At 31.8% G+C, this 26,831-nt stretch overlaps 1 protein-coding gene and 2 long non-coding RNA genes across 3 annotated transcripts; 1 reads left to right on the forward strand and 2 right to left on the reverse strand.

The window, feature by feature from the left end:
* Window positions 1-982: 982 nt before the first annotated feature.
* Window positions 983-2,929, forward strand: LOC126661566 (S-protein homolog 5-like). The gene is made up of 2 exons (XM_050355421.1): window positions 983-1,059; window positions 2,548-2,929. Exons 1-2 carry the CDS (start codon window positions 983-985, stop codon window positions 2,927-2,929), a joined length of 459 nt encoding a protein of 152 aa, XP_050211378.1.
* Window positions 2,930-6,340: 3,411 nt separating this feature from the next.
* LOC126660718 (uncharacterized) lies at window positions 6,341-9,060 on the reverse strand. Its single transcript, XR_007635429.2, has 3 exons — window positions 8,777-9,060; window positions 7,714-7,810; window positions 6,341-6,563 (listed from the first exon to the last, which is right to left on the reverse strand). It is a non-coding gene; the product is annotated as an uncharacterized LOC126660718 (long non-coding RNA).
* A 13,979-nt stretch (window positions 9,061-23,039) lies between these two features.
* LOC126660717 (uncharacterized) lies at window positions 23,040-25,839 on the reverse strand. The gene is made up of 3 exons (XR_007635428.2): window positions 25,477-25,839; window positions 24,414-24,510; window positions 23,040-23,262 (listed from the first exon to the last, which is right to left on the reverse strand). It is a non-coding gene; the product is annotated as an uncharacterized LOC126660717 (long non-coding RNA).
* Window positions 25,840-26,831: the final 992 nt, after the last annotated feature.

Genomic DNA, 26,831 nt, shown 5'->3' on the forward strand with positions numbered 1-26,831 from the left:
AATTATTTTATATTGCTTTATATTTGAACTGCATGTTTTATATGCGAATTCTTTTTATGAATTGCATATGTTTGATTTGAAACCAGTATTGATCCGATGGAACGTGCTACCTATTGGGCGACAATAGGACTGTGTTGATCGCCAGTTTTGATATGACTCAGCTGGGAGCTGATGTTGAATATGAAATTTACGATTGGGTTATGATTTTGATACGAGAGAGCACTCGGCTACGGTGTAGTCTGGAGTCCCCATATCTAGTGGCTGGGCCACCAGCGAGTTGGACTCGCAATTGATATTTATGATTGGGTTGATCGATTGATTATTAGTATGTTTGAGGATTAAGGTTTCATTCGGATCCTGTACTTGGCTGTATATGATTGATTACGATTTTATGATTTATTTGAATACTTATCAGTAAATGTATGAACTCACTCAGTATATCCCAATATACTGACCCCTCACAGATTTCCTTTCAGGATAAAGACGCTTTGAAGCAACGGACTTCTATCCTACTTCCAGAAGTCTGTATTTTTGAGTATGTAAAGAAACAGTACTTTACTCTTAGAGCTGCAGTAGATAAGTATTTTGCCAGTCAGCTAGTATGTATAGTTTTCAGTAAATATTACTTTAACGTTTTAAAGTTTTAAACGTTTTACGCTTGCTGCGTTATATATATATATATATTGTGACTGTCAGAGGGTATGTGTGCCTGACATGTGTGCTTCTGCATGACACGTGCTTATTTATGTCATGCATGTCGTTTATGTTTCGCGAAAAATTATTTTACGTTTTTAGGCTTGCTACGGGTTTTGGAGCAACCACTCCCATTCCCTAGCGCCGGTCTCGGCCTTGAGATTGGGTCGTGACAGTGTACTTGGATGCGTGTTGTCTGTTTGAGCAATATATCTTGTGTTTTGCCGTTTTCTTTGGTGGAGTTCTTTAGGCAATGGAGCAGCCTTTGCAAGAAAAGGTATAAGGAACTATGGCTTCTGATATGGTTCTTCATCAATTGGTCGCTTTGGAAAGCGAGAAACAAACGGGTTTTCAAGTTCAGGACAAGTAAGGTGGATAAGATCATTTTTGATAGCATTACTAAGGCGGTTCTGTTTTACAAGTGTTTACATCCTAACTTTCCTTATTCTAGTATGGATGTCTTTAGAAGCTTGGATTTTTTCTGTGTACATGTCTAATTGTTTTAGTTGCTTTGCCATATTTTGTGAATGAGCTAATTCAAATATCTTTTATCAAAAAAAAAAACAATGAGATAAAATTATAAGAATAATTATCAAAATAATTAAAATAATTTTTTGATGAATGAGAATGTGCCAAGTGTCAATTAATGGAAACAATATCATGCTTTCTATATAGATTTTTAAAATAAAGTTAACAAATCAATTAATATTATGTAATGCTATAATTTGTTTTTTGTAATATTATAAACTTATAATCAAAGGTTAACAAAAATAAAAAGCAGCACAAATAAAGGATTGTATAAAATATGAAAACAATTCTCTTTGTCAAACGTTAATAAAAATGAAAAGTTTTTTTATGAATAGAAAATTGAAAAGTTATATAAATAGAGTTATTAGAAATAAGATTAGTAAAATAATTAATATAACAAAAAAAATGAAAATAATTTAACAATTCATGCACTGTTAATTGTTTCAAAAAAATGCGCAGTTAACAAAAGGAACAAATGAAATCTTTTTTTATCAAGTATAAATAAACAAAATAATAATTTTATAACCTTAAATTACATCAATTACTATCAACCCAATTGATGTAATATTAATAAATATAGAAGAGAAAACATTTTTATAACTTCAATTTTATGTATATAATTTAATTTTAAAATTTCAGTTTCATTGTTTTTAATGGTATGTTGTAAAATTAAGAGAATTTTAAAATAAATAGTTTCTAAAATAATTTAGGAGAAAAAAACGAAAAGTAGTATAATTATTATTTTTAGTCTACTTGTTATTAAATACTTTTATAATATATATTAAAAAAAGGAAATATCTTCTCATTAATTTAAATGTTAAATTAAAGCGTTTATAAATAAAGAAACTTGAATCTACAAATTCTGTAATTTAATTTACCTCAGCTAAATAAGAGGAAAGGAGATAAAATTAATGATATCGATTGATATTATTTTTAAAAATATTAGTATATAGGTTAATGTTAAAGATAAGAACAAATTTTTAAATAGATAAAATCTACCACATCCTTAGACTAAGCCATCGCATTAAAATGATAGACTTGGTATATATAAACAATTCTTTAAAGATATGAGAACATATATGACATGTATATACCTTAATTGTTAATTATAACAGTAACAGATAGAGTTATTCCTATGAGTTCGCAACTTGGACCCAAAATTTTGTTAGTTACCAAAGAAACACAATACTAATTAAAGAAACACAATTATTAATTACTTTTTATAGTCCTATTCTTAATTTATCTGTTATCCTGACGAAATCTATAAATATCAAAAATTAGACCAAAAGAATATGCAAAGTAATTAAACATGAATGCACTCATTAGCACCAAACAATACTATTGTATCTTGTTTCTCTGTTTGTTAAAATTAGCCGTTGCATCTCATCGCGATGATAAAACCCATGTTTATATTACAAACGACGTCGGAAAAGGCGTAGATCTTACGGTGCACTGTAAGTCGAAAAACAACGACCTAGGTGCTCACCTTCTGCATGATCAACAAATGTTTGAATTTTCATTTATCCCAAGTCTTTGGGGTAATACATTATTTTATTGCAAATTTACATGGAGTGGCCAGTTGAAGTGGTTTGATATTTACGTAGAACATAAATCTAGAGATGACTGCGAAGATTGTTATTGGAAGATTAAACCTAATGGTCCTTGCATGCAGAAGAATCCAGAGGCATGTTTCCCGTGGAACAAGTAAATTAAACCTTAATAATTTGTGATCTTTTCCATGAAATAATAGCCACAGATCAATAAATTGTATGTGTTTGCTTCTCTCTTTTGTTTATAAAATGATGGTTTGATCATAAAACAATTATGATTAAGCAAGTTAATTATATCAGTTCAATTGTTATTTCGTTGATTAAGCAAGTTAATTATACCAATTATGAAACCCCTTCCATATCTTCTCCTTCTGCCATCACTTTTCTATCTGTGTCAATAAACTCTTCCATCATTGTCATTTCAATATTTGAATTTTCTAGCAAATTAATTTGATTACCTATACATTTTAATCAATAGATAAATATCATACCACATAACATATACAAACCATGCGACATATTCAAACAAATATCCTGATCAACTCGGCCTATTAAATAATAATATACATATTATTCATTAAAAAAATTGACGGATGCTCTTTTCAATTAGGTGTTTTGGGGATATAGAATTTAAGATTATGATTTTCTAAATTTAGTATCTTTATTGAAAAATACCTTTTTCTCCTGGCCACAATCATTTTCCGATGTAAATGAAATAATATTTTCACATAGTTTTATTTATGAATAAATTTTCTCTTAGTTAGATAGCTTATAGCTCAAGAGAAAATTAAGGATATTAAACTATGTAGATCATTAGACTTTACTCAAATTACAGAAAGATCACTAAAAAAACTTTTGTTACAAAATGATCATTGAACTATACCTTTTACTACAAAAATGTTTATGTTGTTACAAAAACAACAATAAACTTTTCGTGAATTACAAAAATGTCACTAGATAATACCTCTTATTACAAAAAGGTCATTAAACTATGTTCCTTTTTGTAAATTTGGCTTGCCACGTAAGCGAAAATGTTGCGTTTTTGCTATAAAACGCAACGTTTTAGATGGATGAACCCCTTTGTAATAAAAATTATAGTTCAATGACCATTTTGTAACAAAAGTTTTTTTAGTGACCTTTCTGTAATTTAAGGAAAGCTTAGTGATCTACAGAGTTTAATATCCGAAAATTAATTTACAAATTGCTGCTCATGAAACTTCAACGCATAAATGACAAAGGTCCTTTTTCCTTTTCAATTTAATTATACAAAGAATAAAAAAAAGAGAAAAATATATATCAACAAATACCTTTGAAATCTCACACTCTGAGCTCAAAGTATCACTCTAGATTGCATAATAATTTACTAAAAGAAAAATCACGATGAATATATAACAAATAAATTTAAAATTGCTTCAAATCAGTAAATAGGACATGAGAAAAATAAGAGATCTTTTTTATTTATGTTTAATGTTTTTTCATGTTAATAACTTAAAAAATTAAGGGTTAACGGGCCCCCTAAACTTGTAACACATGGTTATTTAATTCAGTTTTTACTTTTTTTGAGCAATTAACTCTAAATTTTTTTATTTTTAGATCAAATTAATTTATATTTTTTGGAAAACAAATAGGTTTAGGTAATTTTATTATAACAATTACAGCACTTTCTATTATTATTTTTTTGCATCCCCCACGCATTTTAAAAATATAATTATGATTTAATCTAGCGTAAAAATGAAGAGTTTTGGGATTAGTCACTTGAATTGTAAAATTGAATTAAATATTCCAGTGTCACAAATTCAGAGGTCGTGTTGACCCTTTTTTATATGTAAAAAAGAAATATGATATATTACAATTGACTTAGATTTGAAGTTTAAATTTAATTTTTTAATTTTAATTTTAATTTTTATGAGTAAAATTTAAAGAAAAAAAATTATTTTCCTATTTCAGTAAAACTGAAAACCGAACCGAACCGATTTGTTTGGTCAAATTTCTGACCGGTTTTAAGATTCTTAAAAACCGATCGATTTTGATAATTCTACTTCCGAACCAAAAAATCGAATGCACACCCCTAAGGAAAGGTGCCCTCTTTAACTTTATATTTTCTAGTATTAATTATATCTTTAATGAAATTTATTATCGTAATTTTATATGTTCTCCCCCTTCCTCACACTTATAGTATAGTAATAGATTAGAGATAGTTTTTCGCCGCGATATTCACATGAACCGTTATACAAAAATTATTAAATGTAATATATTTATAGACGCTTTAATTTGATAATAATAATTTTTGTTATTTAACTAAAATATAAATTAAATTCTTAAGTATAATAATTAAATTATAATAAATAATAATTAAATTAAAAATATAATATTTCACTATTTATTGACTTTTCTTTTTGATTTTTATTTGAATTGATTTTTGAACAAAGGATCACTTTACCCCCCGAACTTGGCACAAAGTATCAAAAACGTCCAAATTAGCGAAACCGGATCACTTTTACCCTGAACTTGGCAAAACCGTTTCAAAAACACCCCTATGCTGATGTGGCATCCTAATTGGAGAGTGAGATACTAATTTTACTCTAATTAACCCTAATTAACTCTAATTAACTTAATCTGATTGAATTCTAAAAAAAAACTTAATCTAATTAAATATTTAACTCTAATTAATTTAATATAATTAAATATTCAATTTAATTTTTAAAAACGATAAATCAATCGGTTTTTTTACGCCACCGCCAATATCTCTCTTCCTCCATCAACCACCGCCCAAAACACCACCCGCCGCCCCCCAAACCCATCGGAGTTGCCGAGTTCGTGAGACGAACGCAGATCTGAACCCAGATCTGGGTTCAGTTCGTCTCTGTGAGAAGAACCCGGGTTCGTCTCACAGAGACGAACTCAGTTCGTCTCACTGAGACGAACTGAGCAGCTGCCGGAAAAGATTTCCGGCAGCTGCTCATCTGAAAACAAAAAAAAATTAAATTTTTTATGTAAAAAATATAAAAAGGTCCTTTATATTTTTAATTAATATAATTTTAATATGTAAGGTTTTAAAATTAAAATGTTCTTTTTTAATTATTATGGACTTATTGATACAATGTTAAAAAATTAGGATCCTTTTAAATATTTTACCATCAAAAACCAGCTAGAAAAAAAGAAACCACTTTTAAAACCAGAGAGTGTGTCTCACTCTCTTTGGTGAGAGTGGGGAGGGGAGTTTTTGTACCAAATTTAACAAGTTCAGGGTAAAAGTGATCCCGTTTTGTTAATTTGGCGTTTTTGATACTTTGTGCCAAGTTCAGGGGGTAAAGTGATCCTTTGTTCATTGATTTTTATAATTAATGGCAAATGCAAAACTGTCACGACCCAAAATCGAGGGCCGCGACCGGCGCTAGGGAATGGGAATTTTGGTTCCGAAACCCGTAGCAAGCCTAAATTTACCTAAAAATTTTTCGCTTTTCCAAAATCGTTATAATACTTAATAAAACCATTTTCGAAAAAATCGGCAATATAACGCCTGTAAACTTAAATAACCACACCTGTGAAAACACACAAACCACTCTGTATAAAATACCAACTAACCATATATTAAATTCCTGGATAATTCATTTTCTCAAAATACATCATTATGTCATGGCATAAAATAAACGTAAATTGTTTGCTACAAGCTAACTCTAATATCTTGACTACTGCAGCTCTAAGAAAAATAAGACTCCCCATAATTGAGACTTCCGGAACAATGGATGGAAGCTCGACCACATCATCAAGTATTAATCCTGAAAGAAAACACTGTTGGGGGTCAGACAACGCTGAGTGAGTTCACAATTTACTAACGGTATTATACTTAAAAATCAGGTCGCATTAACGATAAGACATACTTTTCTAAATATTTCAACAATAAACTTGTATTTAAACATACTTCGATAATAAATGATAAATTAAACATAAATAAACATAAAATATAATTAGTAGTTTCCAATATCGGATCCGTTTGAAACCCTAAACCCAAATGCTATGAACCTATAGAACATAATCAACGATAATTGTTTTTCGAATCATATCGTCCGAGTGGCCGGGTCCCGAGATAGTTCGACCGAGTTACCCGCTACCACGTGGCATAGTCCCGAGATAATTCAACCGAGTTACTTATGCCACTACTTAATCCCCAGTTGTGGGTCCCGAGATAGTTCGACCGAGTTACCCACTAGACACAGGTCCCGAGATAGTTCGACCGAGTTACCTGGTGTCTATCAATTTTCTTTTTGTCCTCCTTAATCCATTAATCGATCGATATTCATAATTAATCATTTCAAGATATTGACCATAGACGCCTAGACTCGTATCAATTCTGGTGATCACACAGCCTATTGACGCCCAATAGGTAGCTCGTTTCCCACGGATCACTTATTGGGTTTAAATAATAATTCCGCAAGACAAACAATGTATAAGCTCGTATAATAAACATACATATAGCGAAGCTATTAAAATAACAAGTACTATAATAAAATTCTCGAATTCTCTATACTAATATACATGCTTAAAGGTCTTAAAAGAACAAAGAACGTTAACTAAATAATATATGCTCTTTTCAAATAAACGATGCTATTTCAAAGGCGATCTCACGATCTAGCCATCATCAACTATAAATCGCATTATTCATTATAAAAATCAAAGTCTAGTATCAAACATTTTTCAATATATTTCAAACTCAATTTATGCGACCTTTAATAAAGTGTAATATATTTTATTCGTTTATAGCATAAATAAATTGTTAATAAAAGTCATAAACTTATTATTTAAAATATTTTAATAAAGCTCTATTAATATCAATATGAGTTTTATAAACAAATATATAGGTTTAAATTAAAACATTCAATCAAATACATGTATCTATTTATAAATAAAAATAATAATACTCGAAAGTAAATCGCGAACTCACCTCGATCGCTTAATCCAAATTTCATAAAGCACAATAAAATAGCCCGTTGTTTAACCCTCCAAATTCTCTATTTCTCCAATCCAAATACCCGTACGATCTATAATACAAATAAATACTAAATTAACGTCTTAATTCGTAAACTACTTTATTTTTAAAACTTCGCGTTTATATTCAAGCGTTCAAGCTTGAATTTATTCTAAGTCCATTTCTTTTACTTTTTCCTTCTTAATGTCTAACTAGCCAATTCGGATAATATTTAACCAAGTCGTTTATTTACTACTTTAAATTTTCAATTTTCCTAACACTTAGGCAATTGTTGATTCACTATAATACAACTTTTATTAAAATAAACTAATTTCTCTTAAATTGTATATTAAGTTCGTAGTTAATCCTAGGTTTAGCCTTTAAGCTTGATTTCCATTATACTTTAACATTTGTATTCGAACTTAACTTAATCTATAACTCATTTAAAAATCAACTTCAAAAATTTATTTATCTAACTTTATCAATTCTATTTTCTGATTTTCATTTTATTTCAAAAAATCAATCTTAATTTTAATTTTTTTCCAAAAACGTCCCAATAAAAGAAAATTCACGGCGGCGTACTGGTCCGGGAGCGACCAGCTGGTCTGCCCAGTGAGCAGACCAGCTGGTCTGCTCATAGCTGAGCAGACACGGGTCTGCTCAGCAAAGCAGACCGAAGTCTGCTCTGGTTGAGCAGACCGTAGTCTGCTCAACTTGAGCAGACAGGTCAGGCCGAATGGCCTGACCGGTCTTCTTTCCGGCCACCACTCTCCGCTCCCAGCCCGACTCCAACTCCGGTTCTCCAAAAATCATAATTTAGCATCAATTAAAAATTTCCAGCAATATATAAAATCATTAATTTCAAACCAATTTGACCCAATTCACAAGAATTTCATTAATTCCTTCTAATTTAGTGTTGTTATTCATAATTAAGCACTCTAACAACAAATTAAATTTCAATTCAATTAATCTCTACTAACTCCATAATCCCTAACATCTTCAACTTAACATAATAACTTAATAAATTGAAACTACTAACCTTATTTTATTGTTGCTAGAGGTAGATAATAAACAATAGAAGCTTGAATTCCCAAACCTCAAGCTTTAATGGATGGTGTAGGAAAATATTTCTTCTTGGTGAAGAAGAAGAGATGAGGCTTCTTTCTTTTTTTCCTTCTCTGGAAACTTCTTTGGTTTGTGGCTAAGGAATTATATTGCTCATTTGTTTTTAATATCACTAAAAGGGAATGGATTGGGCTTGGCTTTTATTTTATTTCATTATTAATTTTGGGCTTATAAATTGTAGTATTAATTAGGCCTATCATAATTTGGCTCTACACCATTTATTTTGGTTATTTAGAATTCCTATTAATTTATTTTTTCATTAATTTATTAATTAAGCACGTCGATAAATTTCTCGGGCTAAATCCAAACTCTCATCGATTATAAATTATACGGACTACTTTTCTTAATCCAAAATATTAATTATCGCCTTTTTTCTTAAATTTATTATTTAGCCGTATAATTTATTTATCGCGCTTAAATCCCTATCTAAAAATAATATTCCAAATATTTATGGATTCTCTTAAAATAATCCAAATAATAAAATTTGCGGATATTAAATATCCACTTTAAAAAAATCATTTATTTTGTTTAATGGGAATTTCTCCAATTTTTCCATTAAATAACAATATGCTTATCTCGATATCCAAATACGAGATAAAATTTTAATCCAATTAATTTCATCTAATATATAGTCCAACTTTATTAAAATTAATCCTTTGTCAAAACGCCATTCTCCGCCTTGTTTACGAAAATTTCCTTATTTTAGCTCCCTTTGGCTAAAATAATATGTTTAATCCAATTAAACATTTCTCCAAAAATGCGGGGCATTACATTCTTCCCCCCTTAAAAAAAATTGGTCCTCGAATTTTCTTATAATGCTTACCATCCAATTATTTTAATATTGGTAGTGCTCACTACTTCCGCCATCCCCTTAAGGCATAATCTTATAGGATATTTTATTATACGATTTTCTAACTTATACTTATTTTGTATTACGTTATCCATGTATTACGTAGTTAGTTTTCCAAACTAACTAAAATTCACTTCTTCTTAATTTTGTAAACTTTAGGTTTTTAGCCCGCTTCAGGCCACAAAACCAGCATCTAAAATTTATCCAAGTTTTAATTTATCACTTGAAACTTATTCTATGCTACACTACCTACAACTTTTATTTTGGTCCTAGGTCCAAAATAACATTTCTTGGGATCGAAAATTGATCCAGAAGTGGCTTCCCTAGATTAGCATTAGAATTGTGCTTAACCTTTAATTAATAGGCTTACTTAAGGGTAAATGTTTGCCTGCTTGCCTAAGGCAGGTCTTGTTTTTCAGGATTAATCCGAGCTTGTCGTTATCCTTTTTGACATACTCCTTCCACAAGGCATTAAGAGTAATTACAAAAAGTTTTCACGAACACGTCCAAAATTACCTCCAAAATAACCATCTTAAACACTTGTTACGCTCTTTACTTTCACATTCTAAATCCAATAAACTCCCTTAACTTTAACCAATTTCAGTGTAAAATTGCGTTCCTAACACGAACGAACTAATACTTTAATCATAAATGAATTCGCGGTACTCTAATTGTTAAAATTTTGATATAATAACTTTTATTAAGGTTAGTGTATTCCAAACATGTTGATGATTTAATGGTAAACTTAAACCATTAAATGAATCACTTAAAATCGTCCAATAGTTTATTACTTTCTTTAAATGCACTCTCTGTAATAACCTAAATTTTTGAGGTATTACGTGTAGTGCCACGAGGCATAATCGTAAAGATTAAGAACGAGAAAATCAGATTAGGATTGGATAATAAGGACTTAGACCGAAGAGGGTCTATTGGAATTATCGTAGGATAATAATTTAAATGGAAAATTATTATGCGATGAATTGGATTTAATCGGGACAAAAATGGAATAAGATAAAATAAGTTGGAAAGCCAGAGTTAATAATATTCACATCAAGGTCCGTGAAATATTATTAATAAATGATCGTCAAGTTTCGTAAGTGTACGAAATCATTTTAGAAGAAAGTTTGACGGTTAGTTAAGAATAAGGGTTAAAGTGCAAATTAGCCACTTTAAGGACTAAAGTGGACTTTTAACCACAAACTTCCGGAGGAAGTTGTGCCTTACTCTATTTTCTCAAAATGAGAAAATAATATCGATAAAGTTGTTATCGATAGTTATTAGAATGAAAATTGGACGTAAAAGTGAGAAAAGTGCAAGTTAGCTCAAAATGGAAATTTGAGCGTTTTTGGCTAAAATTACCAAAGTAAATTATTATAAAGTGATATTATAAGATGTGAGACTAATGTTATTTATTTGAGAAATAAATAATATGGAATTTATCGAGAATCGAATGATTAAAGGATTAATGGACTAAATCGGACGAAAGAAAAGTTAAGGATTAAGTAGTGAGGAGGTGGCAATTTAAAGGACCTAATTGGACTTTAATCAACAACTTACTTACTAAGGGAATGAGATATATTCTCAGATTTTCCTTCATGATTCAAAAAGAAATAAAAAGAAGAGATAAGAGAGAAAAGCTATGGAGAAGTGAAAATGGAGTGTTTGATTTCAAAACGAGCTACGGAACTCGTTTCTCGTCCAAATTGGACGATTCTTGCGGACACGGAACGAGAAAATGATTATCTACAGATCTATAGCTTCAATTTGAGGTAATAAACTCAAATTACAGTTAGGGTTTCAGGTTTTAATATTTCGGTTTTTGTTAAAGTTTGATGAAAATGGTTGTTTGGTTATGTATGATGATTAGGAGCTATGATTATGGAATTTTGATGGTTGTTCATGGAGGAATTCATTCAGCCAAAGGGTTATACCATCAAACAAAGGTATAAATTCATAATTTTAGACTTTTGGTAATGAATTGATTGAATTGAGTGGAGTTTTGGTTAAGTTTAAAGTTGGATTTTCTGGTTTGGTGTTGAATTGATGCTGTCTACAACTAGAATTTTTCGAAATACTTAGAAATGTTTGTTTGATCTGGAATTTTTATATGTTCTGAGTATATGAGTTAAGTTGGTGTATAAAAAATTTCAGAATTTTTCATAATTCGGATATTGAGATAAAAATTAAATAGCACCTAGTGCTCTGTTTGTAAATTGTGTAAGGCTGCTGCTGTAAGTTAATTATTTGAGGACCCTAAACACATTAGTTTGGCCTAATTTTTGGTACGCACTTAGAAATATATGTTATATAAGTTCCATAAAATTTTCAGAGAAAAATATGGCCATTTGATAGGTTAATTGAATAAATCTTTGGCTGTAGTCGGTGTAGGCAGCCGTGCTATGCACAACGATGGTTATGCCGATACGTATATTTGCATAGACAAGTAGAAAAATGGTTTGAAATGAATTGAATAATTTGTTAAGAGATGGCTTGATCGAGGTGTCTGAATTATATTGAGGTTATAATTCGGTATCAATAGGTTAGTCTTGTTGTGTATTAAGTTCCGAATTGAATTGACGTTTTGCATAAAACGTCTTGCAAACAGCGATATTGCAAAGGCAATATCTTGGGCTGTATGATTCCAAATTAAGTTCCATTTGCTGGTACGGAAATATAAGGATGTTAACTATAAATGTCTAAGTTTAATATTTTGCTGAATCGGACTCTAAACTGCTCGTTTAAGGCAGGATATTACGTCGCGCAGAGCTGTCCTGCATTTTCTGAACAGCCTAAAGTATTAACTTCGAAGCTTGTTTTCGACACCTTCAGGGGTATTTCATGGTCCGAGACCTCAACTAAAGTTTTAGGCGACGTTCTAAACTTTAAGAATGTCGATTTTATTTAGGGGTCGGACTATTTTAAGTACGCGTTTTTAATAGTTAAAGTTGGCTAGAAAACCAACTTTTTAGAAAATAGATATAGCTTGAATTTTATTAATTCTTGCTATTATTATATTTGCGTAGACCGGACGAGTGACTATCGATACGGCTCGAGGCGAACGGATTGAGATATCGTTGTGCTTATTTGAAGAATTTGGATAGCAAGTGGTGAGTACACTTTAAATTACTCGTCAATATTCATAAAGCTGCGTATTTTCATACGAAAGGCTATATGAATATTTATATATTTGAAATATATGTTTGCAAATGTACTACGTATATATGTTTTGAAATACCTGTTTATCGTATTATGTTATTTTCATAATAACATAAATAAACAAAGAGAATATACTCATTTAAATACCGGGGAAGGGTAAAGCTATACAATATGAAATCGAACATCGAATAAATTACAAGTATCGAATCAAATATGAATAAGAAAATATAGTACATTCCGATATGTACTATCAAACATAATAAATACCCATACGTGCGTGTGATAGATGTATGCGTGTAGATTGTAATGTGCATGCCATGGTCCATAAAGGATCAATATAACAGAACGAAAAATACAAAATCAATTAGTAAACGTAAAACGAGAATTGTACTATGGTACACCCAATAATAAGAACTGAGATACAAGGTTAAACTCGGTAGAATTATCCCGGGACCTGTATCTCATCCATTCTCGATAATAGTCCTTAGGACTCATACGAAATAAAAAGTAAGTATACATCGAGAAATTGTACGAGACAAGATCGTGAAGCAATATGGAATAAACTTTCCTATTAAATGTCAATAGGAATCATATGAATCGACAATTAAGTTCAAAAGACCTGCAGGGTGCAGAGTCCGAATGTAGACACGAAGGTAACTCGGTTGAACTATCTCGGGACCCGTGTCTAAGGAGTAACTCGGTTGAATTATCTCGGGACTCCTATCAATCGTTTGGGATTGAGAAATGGTACAAGTAACTCGGTTGAATTATCTCGGGACTGTACCATATGGTTGAAGGTAACTCGGTTGAACTATCTCGGGACCCAACCATAAGGATCAAGTCACAAGAGACTTGCCAATGATTTAATTCGACTTAGAATCATGATGATATAAACTAAGATTTAAGATTCTGTCGAAAATTAATGCAACAAAACGAGAAAGAAAAATATCAACACCATAATAAGAAATCGAAGATGTCAAATACGTATAAACTATAAGTTTATGAAATAAACAAAAAGTTATGAAGGATAGTAGAGAGGGTATGAAATATGATTTCAAAGGAGTATTTTCTATATATAAAATGGGTTTTCAATGGTTTTAACCCTTTATGTGATATTGCGTGTAATTTGGTGAACTCACTCAGTTTTATACTGACCCCGTTGCTCCTCCCATTTTTCAGGAATAGTATGATATGATTTGGAGAGTCAAGCTTCCGAAGTTTTAAATTCTCGGAAGTCATTTGCACAAGAAGTTAAAGAAGGTTTTCATTCTAGCGGTCCGCAGTAGTCTAGATGTCTTTGTCTATGTATTTATATAGCGCATTTTAACTCTGATATTTTTGTAAAATGGGGTCACATGTATTTTGATATATGAAAATAATTTGATTTGAGAAAAAAATTTACACAGGATTTTAGGCTTGCTACGGGTTTCGGAGCTACCACTCCCATTCCCTAGCGCCGGTCGCGACTCATAAATTTGGGTCGTGACAAAGGTGGTATCAGAGCAATGGTTTAGATTCATAGGCCATTGCCTGTATACGATTGATGTCTGTAGTTCCTAGGTATGATGTCACTAGGTTAAGCTAAGAACTACTGCGGATTATAGGGATTTCCAGTCATGTCTTTTGAACGTTATCAACGTTTTCATCGATTTTTCAAAAGTTTTATAAAAGCGTCCTCTCCCTTATGTGCTATTAGGAGTCGAGTTAGATGTGTGCGAGCACAAAATATGTGTGTGTTTACTCGAGTAAGCAATACGCTTTCGAGTATTTATAGTCTGCGAAGAGTTATATACTCTCGAGACTCATATGATATAAGAATATCGTTATGGACTATGATTGAATTGATTGATTGGATATTATATGATTGATGAATAAGATAGGTTTTGTTTTGCGCCGCGATCACTCAGGAGAGTGATATGCTCACAGGTATGTAAGCCTGTGATAATTTATACGATACATAAAATTTATATATTGTAATCGATTGTTATGAATAGAAATAGTTTCTTATGATTCAATGATGAAAGTTTGCTAAGCCTATACTGGGCGAAATGCTCTCAAGACTTAAGAAAGGCGACATAGTCGGATTTATAGGAAAGATAGATAAGGGAAGGCAGCCAAAAGGGCTAGCACTATTAGTTTGTCATCGGAACAAGGAAGTTCAAACTATGCAAGTTTCATACACTCGTTATGCGATAGGAGATGCTCGACTAGCTGTCAAGCTAGGACATACATATGTCTTCGATGTGGACAACAAGGTTACCACGTGAAGGAATGCCCACATCCCGAGTAGTTTGATACCACGGGAAATACGAAACAATCTTTTTCCTAAAAGATGGAGTTTATCGCGACGACTTCTAGTTAGACACAACCATATATCGAGATAAACATCATGAAGTCCAAACACTAGAAGCTCGAAAGTGATCAGACCTTTTGAGCTAGCCTAGTGTAAACACGAACGTTTAGAACGTGTCTTTCGAACGACGTCAGAATCAGGCGAAAAGAGTTACATCTTTACATGTGTAAAGAATGTAAATAGTTGCGAACGATAGAAAGATAATTAATAGATAGTGCAGAGTCTTATGTCGAGAGCAACTTACGTAAACCCCGTTTTATGAAAATAAAAGTATTTGATCAAAATGAAATGTTTTGAAAAGACATAATTGTGCCCGGACACGAATCATAAAAACATCGCATTGACACGAATAGAATTGCATCACTACATCCATATTGCATTCATTAATAGGCCATGCATCATATACATTGTGTATGTCTGGAAATGAAAAAAAAAAAGGAGTGTCATTGCAACTCTTGTGATGAGAGAAGTCATCACACCGGTGCACAATTACGACATGATTTGAGAAATGAAGAGTATCGTGGTTTTAAACGGATAAGTTTTCAAACGTAAGTAAGCTCAGACAGGGACTCTGTATATAGAGGCATAGAACAAGACTGATCATCTTGTTAGGCCTATATGAAAACATACGTATGTAACACGACAAGTATATAGAACGACGAGTAGTGTAATGCAAATTGCAACATATCGAGATTTGAATTGCAGATCTCTAAGGCGGTTTTGTATATTAAATACAAGAACAACGACGCTACTTTACAAACATGTAAAGTAATAGCGGCCACGTTTAAACTCGAAGCACGTTTACTTTTAGGACGAGGAAATCAAACATAGAAGTTAGTTACGTCAGGGGATAAGAACCCTTCGAACAAACATATGTTGTTCAGAAAGGTCGAATAAAGAGAATTGATTCATAATAGCTATGAATCAAGAAGTAACAAGATGGTTAGGATTGTTAGCATAAGAAGTTACTCGATAAGTATATTGAGATGACCGTATAAACCTAATTGTAAAGTCAACAGTTAGTGAATAACTAATCAGAGTATCGCAGCGGAAGTGTGGAAGGAAGTGAATGATAAGGTTTGAACAAGGATTGGTTAAGTGATATTAGAAGATTATGAAAATTCGAGGACGAATTTTTATAAGGGGGGAAGATTGTAATAACCTAATTTTTTGAGGTATTACGTGTAGTGCCACGAGGCATAATCGTAAAGATTACGAACGAGAAAATCAGATTAGGATTGGATAATAAGGACTTAGACCGAAGAGGGTCTATTGGAATTATCGTAGGATAATAATTTAAATGGAAAATTATTATGCGATGAATTGGATTTAATCGGGACAAAAATGGAATAAGATAAAATAAGTTGGAAAGCCAGAGTTAATAATATTCACATCAAGGTCCGTGAAATATTATTAATAAATGATCGTCAAGTTTCGTAAGTGTATGAAATCGTTTTAGAAGAAAGTTTGACGGTTAGTTAAGAATAAGGGTTAAAGTGCAAATTAGCCACTTTAAGGACTAAAGTGGACTTTTAACCACAAACTTCCGGAGGAAGTTGTGCCTTACTCTATTTTCTCAAAATGAGAAAATAATATCGATAAAGTTGTTATCGATAGTTATTAGAATGAAAATTGGACGTAAAAGTGAGAAAAGTGCAAGTTAGCTCAAAATGGAAATTTGAGCGTTTTTGGCTAAAATTACCAAAGTAAATTATTATAAAGTGATATTATAAGATGTGAGACTAATGTTATTTATTTGAGAAATAAATAATATGGAATTTATCGAGAATCGAATGATTAAAGGATTAATGGACTAAATCGGACGAAAGAAAAGTTAAGGATTAAGTAGTGAGGAGGTGGCAATTTAAAGGACCTAATTGGACTTTAATCAACAACTTACTTACTAAGGGAATGAGATATATTCTCAGATTTTCCTTCATGATTCAAAAAGAAATAAAAAGAAGAGATAAGAGAGAAAAGCTATGGAGAAGTGAAAATGGAGTGTTTGATTTCAAAACGAGCTACGGAACTCGTTTCTCGTCCAAATTGGACGATTCTTGCGGACACGGAACGAGAAAATGATTATCTACAGATCTATAGCTTCAATTTGAGGTAATAAACTCAAATTACAGTTAGGGTTTCAGGTTTTAATATTTCGGTTTTTGTTAAAGTTTGATGAAAATGGTTGTTTGGTTATGTATGATGATTAGGAGCTATGATTATGGAATTTTGATGGTTGTTCATGGAGGAATTCATTCAGCCAAAGGGTTATACCATCAAACAAAGGTATAAATTCATAATTTTAGACTTTTGGTAATGAATTGATTGAATTGAGTGGAGTTTTGGTTAAGTTTAAAGTTGGATTTTCTGGTTTGGTGTTGAATTGATGCTGTCTACAACTAGAATTTTTCGAAATACTTAGAAATGTTTGTTTGATCTGGAATTTTTATATGTTCTGAGTATATGAGTTAAGTTGGTGTATAAAAAATTTCAGAATTTTTCATAATTCGGATATTGAGATAAAAATTAAATAGCACCTAGTGCTCTGTTTGTAAATTGTGTAAGGCTGCTGCTGTAAGTTAATTATTTGAGGACCCTAAACACATTAGTTTGGCCTAATTTTTGGTACGCACTTAGAAATATATGTTATATAAGTTCCATAAAATTTTCAGAGAAAAATATGGCCATTTGATAGGTTAATTGAATAAATCTTTGGCTGTAGTCGGTGTAGGCAGCCGTGCTATGCACAACGATGGTTATGCCGATACGTATATTTGCATAGACAAGTAGAAAAATGGTTTGAAATGAATTGAATAATTTGTTAAGAGATGGCTTGATCGAGGTGTCTGAATTATATTGAGGTTATAATTCGGTATCAATAGGTTAGTCTTGTTGTGTATTAAGTTCCGAATTGAATTGACGTTTTGCATAAAACGTCTTGCAAACAGCGATATTGCAAAGGCAATATCTTGGGCTGTATGATTCCAAATTAAGTTCCATTTGCTGGTACGGAAATATAAGGATGTTAACTATAAATGTCTAAGTTTAATATTTTGCTGAATCGGACTCTAAACTGCTCGTTTAAGGCAGGATATTACGTCGCGCAGAGCTGTCCTGCATTTTCTGAACAGCCCAAAGTATTAACTTCGAAGCTTGTTTTCGACACCTTCAGGGGTATTTCATGGTCCGAGACCTCAACTAAAGTTTTAGGCGACGTTCTAAACTTTAAGAATGTCGATTTTATTTAGGGGTCGGACTATTTTAAGTACGCGTTTTTAATAGTTAAAGTTGGCTAGAAAACCAACTTTTTAGAAAATAGATATAGCTTGAATTTTATTAATTCTTGCTATTATTATATTTGCGTAGACCGGACGAGTGACTATCGATACGGCTCGAGGCGAACGGATTGAGATATCGTTGTGCTTATTTGAAGAATTTGGATAGCAAGTGGTGAGTACACTTTAAATTACTCGTCAATATTCATAAAGCTGCGTATTTTCATACGAAAGGCTATATGAATATTTATATATTTGAAATATATGTTTGCAAATGTACTACGTATATATGTTTTGAAATACCTGTTTATCGTATTATGTTATTTTCATAATAACATAAATAAACAAAGAGAATATACTCATTTAAATACCGGGGAAGGGTAAAGCTATACAATATGAAATCGAACATCGAATAAATTACAAGTATCGAATCAAATATGAATAAGAAAATATAGTACATTCCGATATGTACTATCAAACATAATAAATACCCATACGTGCGTGTGATAGATGTATGCGTGTAGATTGTAATGTGCATGCCATGGTCCATAAAGGATCAATATAACAGAACGAAAAATACAAAATCAATTAGTAAACGTAAAACGAGAATTGTACTATGGTACACCCAATAATAAGAACTGAGATACAAGGTTAAACTCGGTAGAATTATCCCGGGACCTGTATCTCATCCATTCTCGATAATAGTCCTTAGGACTCATACGAAATAAAAAGTAAGTATACATCGAGAAATTGTACGAGACAAGATCGTGAAGCAATATGGAATAAACTTTCCTATTAAATGTCAATAGGAATCATATGAATCGACAATTAAGTTCAAAAGACCTGCAGGGTGCAGAGTCCGAATGTAGACACGAAGGTAACTCGGTTGAACTATCTCGGGACCCGTGTCTAAGGAGTAACTCGGTTGAATTATCTCGGGACTCCTATCAATCGTTTGGGATTGAGAAATGGTACAAGTAACTCGGTTGAATTATCTCGGGACTGTACCATATGGTTGAAGGTAACTCGGTTGAACTATCTCGGGACCCAACCATAAGGATCAAGTCACAAGAGACTTGCCAATGATTTAATTCGACTTAGAATCATGATGATATAAACTAAGATTTAAGATTCTGTCGAAAATTAATGCAACAAAACGAGAAAGAAAAATATCAACACCATAATAAGAAATCGAAGATGTCAAATACGTATAAACTATAAGTTTATGAAATAAACAAAAAGTTATGAAGGATAGTAGAGAGGGTATGAAATATGATTTCAAAGGAGTATTTTCTATATATAAAATGGGTTTTCAATGGTTTTAACCCTTTATGTGATATTGCGTGTAATTTGGTGAACTCACTCAGTTTTATACTGACCCCGTTGCTCCTCCCATTTTTCAGGAATAGTATGATATGATTTGGAGAGTCAAGCTTCCGAAGTTTTAAATTCTCGGAAGTCATTTGCACAAGAAGTTAAAGAAGGTTTTCATTCTAGCGGTCCGCAGTAGTCTAGATGTCTTTGTCTATGTATTTATATAGCGCATTTTAACTCTGATATTTTTGTAAAATGGGGTCACATGTATTTTGATATATGAAAATAATTTGATTTGAGAAAAAAATTTACACAGGATTTTAGGCTTGCTACGGGTTTCGGAGCTACCACTCCCATTCCCTAGCGCCGGTCGCGACTCATAAATTTGGGTCGTGACACTCTCTGCAACTCTCTCTGCAATTTCCATTTAGATTCAAATTGACCTTGACAAGCGTTAGAGGTCGGAAAGTTTGTCCAAACTACCTACCCCGAACTTTTCTTAATTTGACATGTAGTTTCTTTAGTTGAATTCTTTGAACTTAATTGAAAGTAACTACTAGTCCAAACGTAGTTATAAGTTTTGGATTATCCCACTTGATATATAACCAAAATCCATATGAAATGTTCGTAGTCACATTCACCTTCACCTCACCTTGACAATGAATAATCCATCAAAATATCTTTATTTAGTGTCTGTATCCATTTTGCGGACGCCTGAACCTTATATTATAAATTCATTAATAATTTAACGCTGACAGCTAACATGCTTACTCGCTCCTCCATATCTCTTCCTCTACTACGACTTTATACAACTACTTTAATGGCTTGTCTCTTCCTTAAAGTTTTACAACTCATATACCATCCTTCCGTCTTACTTCATTGATTCGAGCACATAATTAAATAAGACTTATTATAAAACATGATTTAACTATCCTGCAATTAGCTTTAGTACTTGTGAAGTTCCGTTACTTCAATCTTTTCCATTAGGTTTGCATACCTTTGCGTCTTTCATGTATCTTTTTTTTTTTTCCTTTCAAATCATATGCCTTCATCATTTCTAAAAATTTTACAAATAATTTGTATTATTCCGTCCTGAGTCATTTCTCATATCCTGTTTCAACACTTATCTTTTAATATATAAATTCATCGAAGTTCGACGTCACGTTTCTTAACGTTTTCCGCTTTCTTTACTTTCAACCATGTACCTGTTTATACATGATATCCTTATCGGTGTCTTCATTCTGAGAGTTCATCTCCTTTAATTCCTTCTTCATAACTATCATCATGGTTTATGTTCTTACTTGCATTAAGTTATTCTCGTCTTATACTCATCACAGAGTTCTTATCCGGTTACCTCCGTCTTTAATATGTTATATACTTTAAACGTTAGTTTACTTTGATTCCTTCGTTGGTCCGAATATACAAATCCTCAAATTATATATTTAGTACCATCTGCGATATGAAACATGTGCTAACCTTTGACATGCAGTGTTCACGTTCTCCTTTATGAGTCACCGACAATTTTTTATAGCTACCGTAGTATAACTTTCATTCTTTGCTATTAGGATTCTCATGACCTTATAATTACGTTCCTTAATTCCTTAATCAGCACTTCTAATTTCCTAACTTTCTCCGTATAATACACATATCTCGTCTCTTAATCTCATTAACCAAATACTTCACAGTATTCGCATCTATATAGAGTTTCCATTAATACTCTTAATATACTATATATCCTTATAACTTGGTCCTTTATATATATATAAATCTTCTAGTACTATTTTTTATAAACACTGTTGCCTAACTCTTCGTTTGACGATCTCCACGGTTCCTTCCTAAGTAACCTTCTTAGGAATGTCATGCTCCGACGCCAAACCAGTCCAATGGTTCCATCAAAAGATACTTTAGATTTACTAATCTTGGCGATTCTCCGGTATCGCTTAAAATTCGCTTCTTTAATTAGTAGAGATCGTCTTGTAAATCTAATACCTTGATCTTACAATTCGTTTAATAAATTCGCTTCTTTAATTTGTACATCTACTATTTTATAGCATGATGTCCTAAACACCTCATTTACAGTTGGGAACATCCTAACTTGCCGCTTAATCGTATATACATCATTGTACAGATACGCTTTAGTATTCGACTCGCACTATAGTTCGTTGAACTACTACCGACGTTGTATATTCAAAGCGTAAATCTTTATTTTGTATTCCAATGCACATTCGTCGTGCCTTCTAGAGTTGTTTGTAACTTAACCTCGAGCATTTTACCTTCGTTACAGAGTTTCGGTCTAGGTATACTTACGTTTAATACCAATCTCTTATAAAAAATTCATTCAAATATCTTTGCAATTCAAAGAAAATGACCCTTTATAAAAATCACATTCAAATCCTTTAAAGATTAGCATAATTGTGCTCTAGGGTGATGACGTCTCTCATCCCCAAAGAGTTGCCACAACTTACCTTTTGTCTAGGCCAAATGAGCATGATGCATGTCCTACTAATGTATGAATTCATTTATTATTCTTTCCATTTAATGTGTATGTAGTGATGCAGTTCTATTCATGTCGTGGCAATAATGCATTTCTATCTCGGGTCTAGGCACAATTATGCTTTTAAAATCGTTTAAACAATTAACTTTAATTCATAAACTTTTAACTTTGTAAGTTCTCCAGACTTTAACTCTGTAACTTGGTAAGTTCTTCCGCCTCTTTAAATCTACACCTTTCTATCAGTCATCCTTAAACGCTTATATCGTATGCTTATCATAACATCCCCACACTATACATTACTTCCTACCTAAGCCTAGTCACCAAGTCGCATAAATACTAATTATTTAATTCGCACGCAGTATCACATGATAATCGCGGCTTATATCCTAAATAGGAAGGTTGAAACTATAGAGAACAGAAGACAACCTGCAAAAGACATGACTCGAATCCTATGTGCTGCAGTAGTTTCCTAGGTAGACTCACACAAAGCAGTGGTATCCTGGACCAACTGCTCTGATACCACATTTGTCACGACCCAAAATCGAGGGCCGCGACCGGCGCTAGGGAATGGGAATTTTGGTTCCGAAACCCGTAGCAAGCCTAAATTTACCTAAAAATTTTTCGCTTTTCCAAAATCGTTATAATACTTAATAAAACCATTTTCGAAAAAATCGGCAATATAACGCCTGTAAACTTAAATAACCACACCTGTGAAAACGCACAAACCACTCTGTATAAAATACCAACTAACCATATATTAAATTCCTGGATAATTCATTTTCTCAAAATACATCATTATGTCATGGCATAAAATAAACGTAAATTGTTTGCTACAAGCTAACTCTAATATCTTGACTACTGCAGCTCTAAGAAAAATAAGACTCCCCATAATTGAGACTTCCGGAACAATGGATGGAAGCTCGACCACATCATCAAGTATTAATCCTGAAAGAAAACACTGTTGGGGGGTCAGACAACGCTGAGTGAGTTCACAATTTACTAACGGTATTATACTTAAAAATCAGGTCGCATTAACGATAAGACATACTTTTCTAAATATTTCAACAATAAACTTGTATTTAAACATACTTCGATAATAAATGATAAATTAAACATAAATAAACATAAAATATAATTAGTAGTTTCCAATATCGGATCCGTTTGAAACCCTAAACCCAAATGCTATGAACCTATAGAACATAATCAACGATAATTGTTTTTCGAATCATATCGTCCGAGTGGCCGGGTCCCGAGATAGTTCGACCGAGTTACCCGCTACCACGTGGCATAGTCCCGAGATAATTCAACCGAGTTACTTATGCCACTACTTAATCCCCAGTTGTGGGTCCCGAGATAGTTCGACCGAGTTACCCACTAGACACAGGTCCCGAGATAGTTCGACCGAGTTACCTGATGTCTATCAATTTTCTTTTTGTCCTCCTTAATCCATTAATCGATCGATATTCATAATTAATCATTTCAAGATATTGACCATAGACGCCTAGACTCGTATCAATTCTGGTGATCACACAGCCTATTGACGCCCAATAGGTAGCTCGTTTCCCACGGATCACTTATTGGGTTTAAATAATAATTCCGCAAGACAAACAATGTATAAGCTCGTATAATAAACATACATATAGCGAAGCTATTAAAATAACAAGTACTATAATAAAATTCTCGAATTCTCTATACTAATATACATGCTTAAAGGTCGTAAAAGAACAAAGAACGTTAACTAAATAATATATGCTCTTTTCAAATAAACGATGCTATTTCAAAGGCGATCTCATGATCTAGCCATCATCAACTATAAATCGCATTATTCATTATAAAAATCAAAGTCTAGTATCAAACATTTTTCAATATATTTCAAACTCAATTTATGCGACCTTTAATAAAGTGTAATATATTTTATTCGTTTATAGCATAAATAAACTGTTAATAAAAGTCATAAACTTATTATTTAAAATATTTTAATAAAGCTCTATTAATATCAATATGAGTTTTATAAACAAATATATAGGTTTAAATTAAAACATTCAATCAAATACATGTATCTATTTATAAATAAAAATAATAATACTCGAAAGTAAATCGCGAACTCACCTCGATCGCTTAATCCAAATTTCATAAAGCACAATAAAATAGCCCGTTGTTTAACCCTCCAAATTCTCTATTTCTCCAATCCAAATACCCGTACGATCTATAATACAAATAAATACTAAATTAACGTCTTAATTCGTAAACTACTTTATTTTTAAAACTTCGCGTTTATATTCAAGCGTTCAAGCTTGAATTTATTCTAAGTCCATTTCTTTTACTTTTTCCTTCTTAATGTCTAACTAGCCAATTCGGATAATATTTAACCAAGTCGTTTATTTACTACTTTAAATTTTCAATTTTCCTAACACTTAGGCAATTGTTGATTCACTATAATACAACTTTTATTAAAATAAACTAATTTCTCTTAAATTGTATATTAAGTTCGTAGTTAATCCTAGGTTTAGCCTTTAAGCTTGATTTCCATTATACTTTAACATTTGTATTCGAACTTAACTTAATCTATAACTCATTTAAAAATCAACTTCAAAAATTTATTTATCTAACTTTATCAATTCTATTTTCTGATTTTCATTTTATTTCAAAAAATCAATCTTAATTTTAATTTTTTTCCAAAAACGTCCCAATAAAAGAAAATTCACGGCGGCGTACGGGTCCGGGAGCGACCAGCTGGTCTGCCCAGTGAGCAGACCAGCTGGTCTGCTCATAGCTGAGCAGACACGGGTCTGCTCAGCAAAGCAGACCGAAGTCTGCTCTGGTTGAGCAGACCGTAGTCTGCTCAACTTGAGCAGACAGGTCAGGCCGAATGGCCTGACCGGTCTTCTTTCCGGCCACCACTCTCCGCTCCCAGCCCGACTCCAACTCCGGTTCTCCAAAAATCATAATTTAGCATCAATTAAAAATTTCCAGCAATATATAAAATCATTAATTTCAAACCAATTTGACCCAATTCACAAGAATTTCATTAATTCCATCTAATTTAGTGTTGTTATTCATAATTAAGCACTCTAACAACAAATTAAATTTCAATTCAATTAATCTCTACTAACTCCATAATCCCTAACATCTTCAACTTAACATAATAACTTAATAAATTGAAACTACTAACCTTATTTTATTGTTGCTAGAGGTAGATAATAAACAATAGAAGCTTGAATTCCCAAACCTCAAGCTTTAATGGATGGTGTAGGAAAATATTTCTTCTTGGTGAAGAAGAAGAGATGAGGCTTCTTTCTTTTTTTCCTTCTCTGGAAACTTCTTTGGTTTGTGGCTAAGGAATTATATTGCTCATTTGTTTTTAATATCACTAAAAGGGAATGGATTGGGCTTGGCTTTTATTTTATTTCATTATTAATTTTGGGCTTATAAATTGTAGTATTAATTAGGCCTATCATAATTTGGCTCTACACCATTTATTTTGGTTATTTAGAATTCCTATTAATTTATTTATTCATTAATTTATTAATTAAGCACGTCGATAAATTTCTCGGGCTAAATCCAAACTCTCATCGATTATAAATTATACGGACTACTTTTCTTAATCCAAAATATTAATTATCGCCTTTTTTCTTAAATTTATTATTTAGCCGTATAATTTATTTATCGCGCTTAAATCCCTATCTAAAAATAATATTCCAAATATTTATGGATTCTCTTAAAATAATCCAAATAATAAAATTTGCGGATATTAAATATCCACTTTAAAAAAATCATTTATTTTGTTTAATGGGAATTTCTCCAATTTTTCCATTAAATAACAATATGCTTATCTCGATATCCAAATACGAGATAAAATTTTAATCCAATTAATTTCATCTAATATATAGTCCAACTTTATTAAAATTAATCCTTTGTCAAAACGCCATTCTCCGCCTTGTTTACGAAAATTTCCTTATTTTAGCTCCCTTTGGCTAAAATAATATGTTTAATCCAATTAAACATTTCTCCAAAAATGCGGGGCATTACAAAAACAATGGGACCATTCATCACTATACAGATAAATCTATAATAATCCGTAATTTTAAAATTCATAACAATTTACACACCAAGTAATACTACTTAAAATCAAAAGATTTAATAACTTATAATGCACAATAGAGAATAAAAGAAGCTAACCTTATAAGATAGACAAAAAGAAAAAATAAAGTAGACCGACATCCATCCTAATTTTGTACTTCCAGAGATAATTTTACATCGTTCTTAGATTAGTTTCAAAAAATAAAAAAATTTATAAATTTAAGCTATTTATACTTTTAATTACTTATAGCACTTCTATTTAAATTAGAAATATATTTAAACTAAAACATCTATTAAAACCAATCACATATTATTATTTAATATATTATACATTATCTAAACATAAATTTCCTTCTATCAAATAATAATATAAAAATAAAAAACTTTATGGCACTATTTGGATTGAAGAATTTTACAGAAGTTAATTGTTTCAAACAATTCATGCGA

This window comes from Mercurialis annua, linkage group LG8 (genome assembly GCF_937616625.2).
Source record: "Mercurialis annua linkage group LG8, ddMerAnnu1.2, whole genome shotgun sequence".
NCBI lineage: Eukaryota > Viridiplantae > Streptophyta > Magnoliopsida > Malpighiales > Euphorbiaceae > Mercurialis > Mercurialis annua.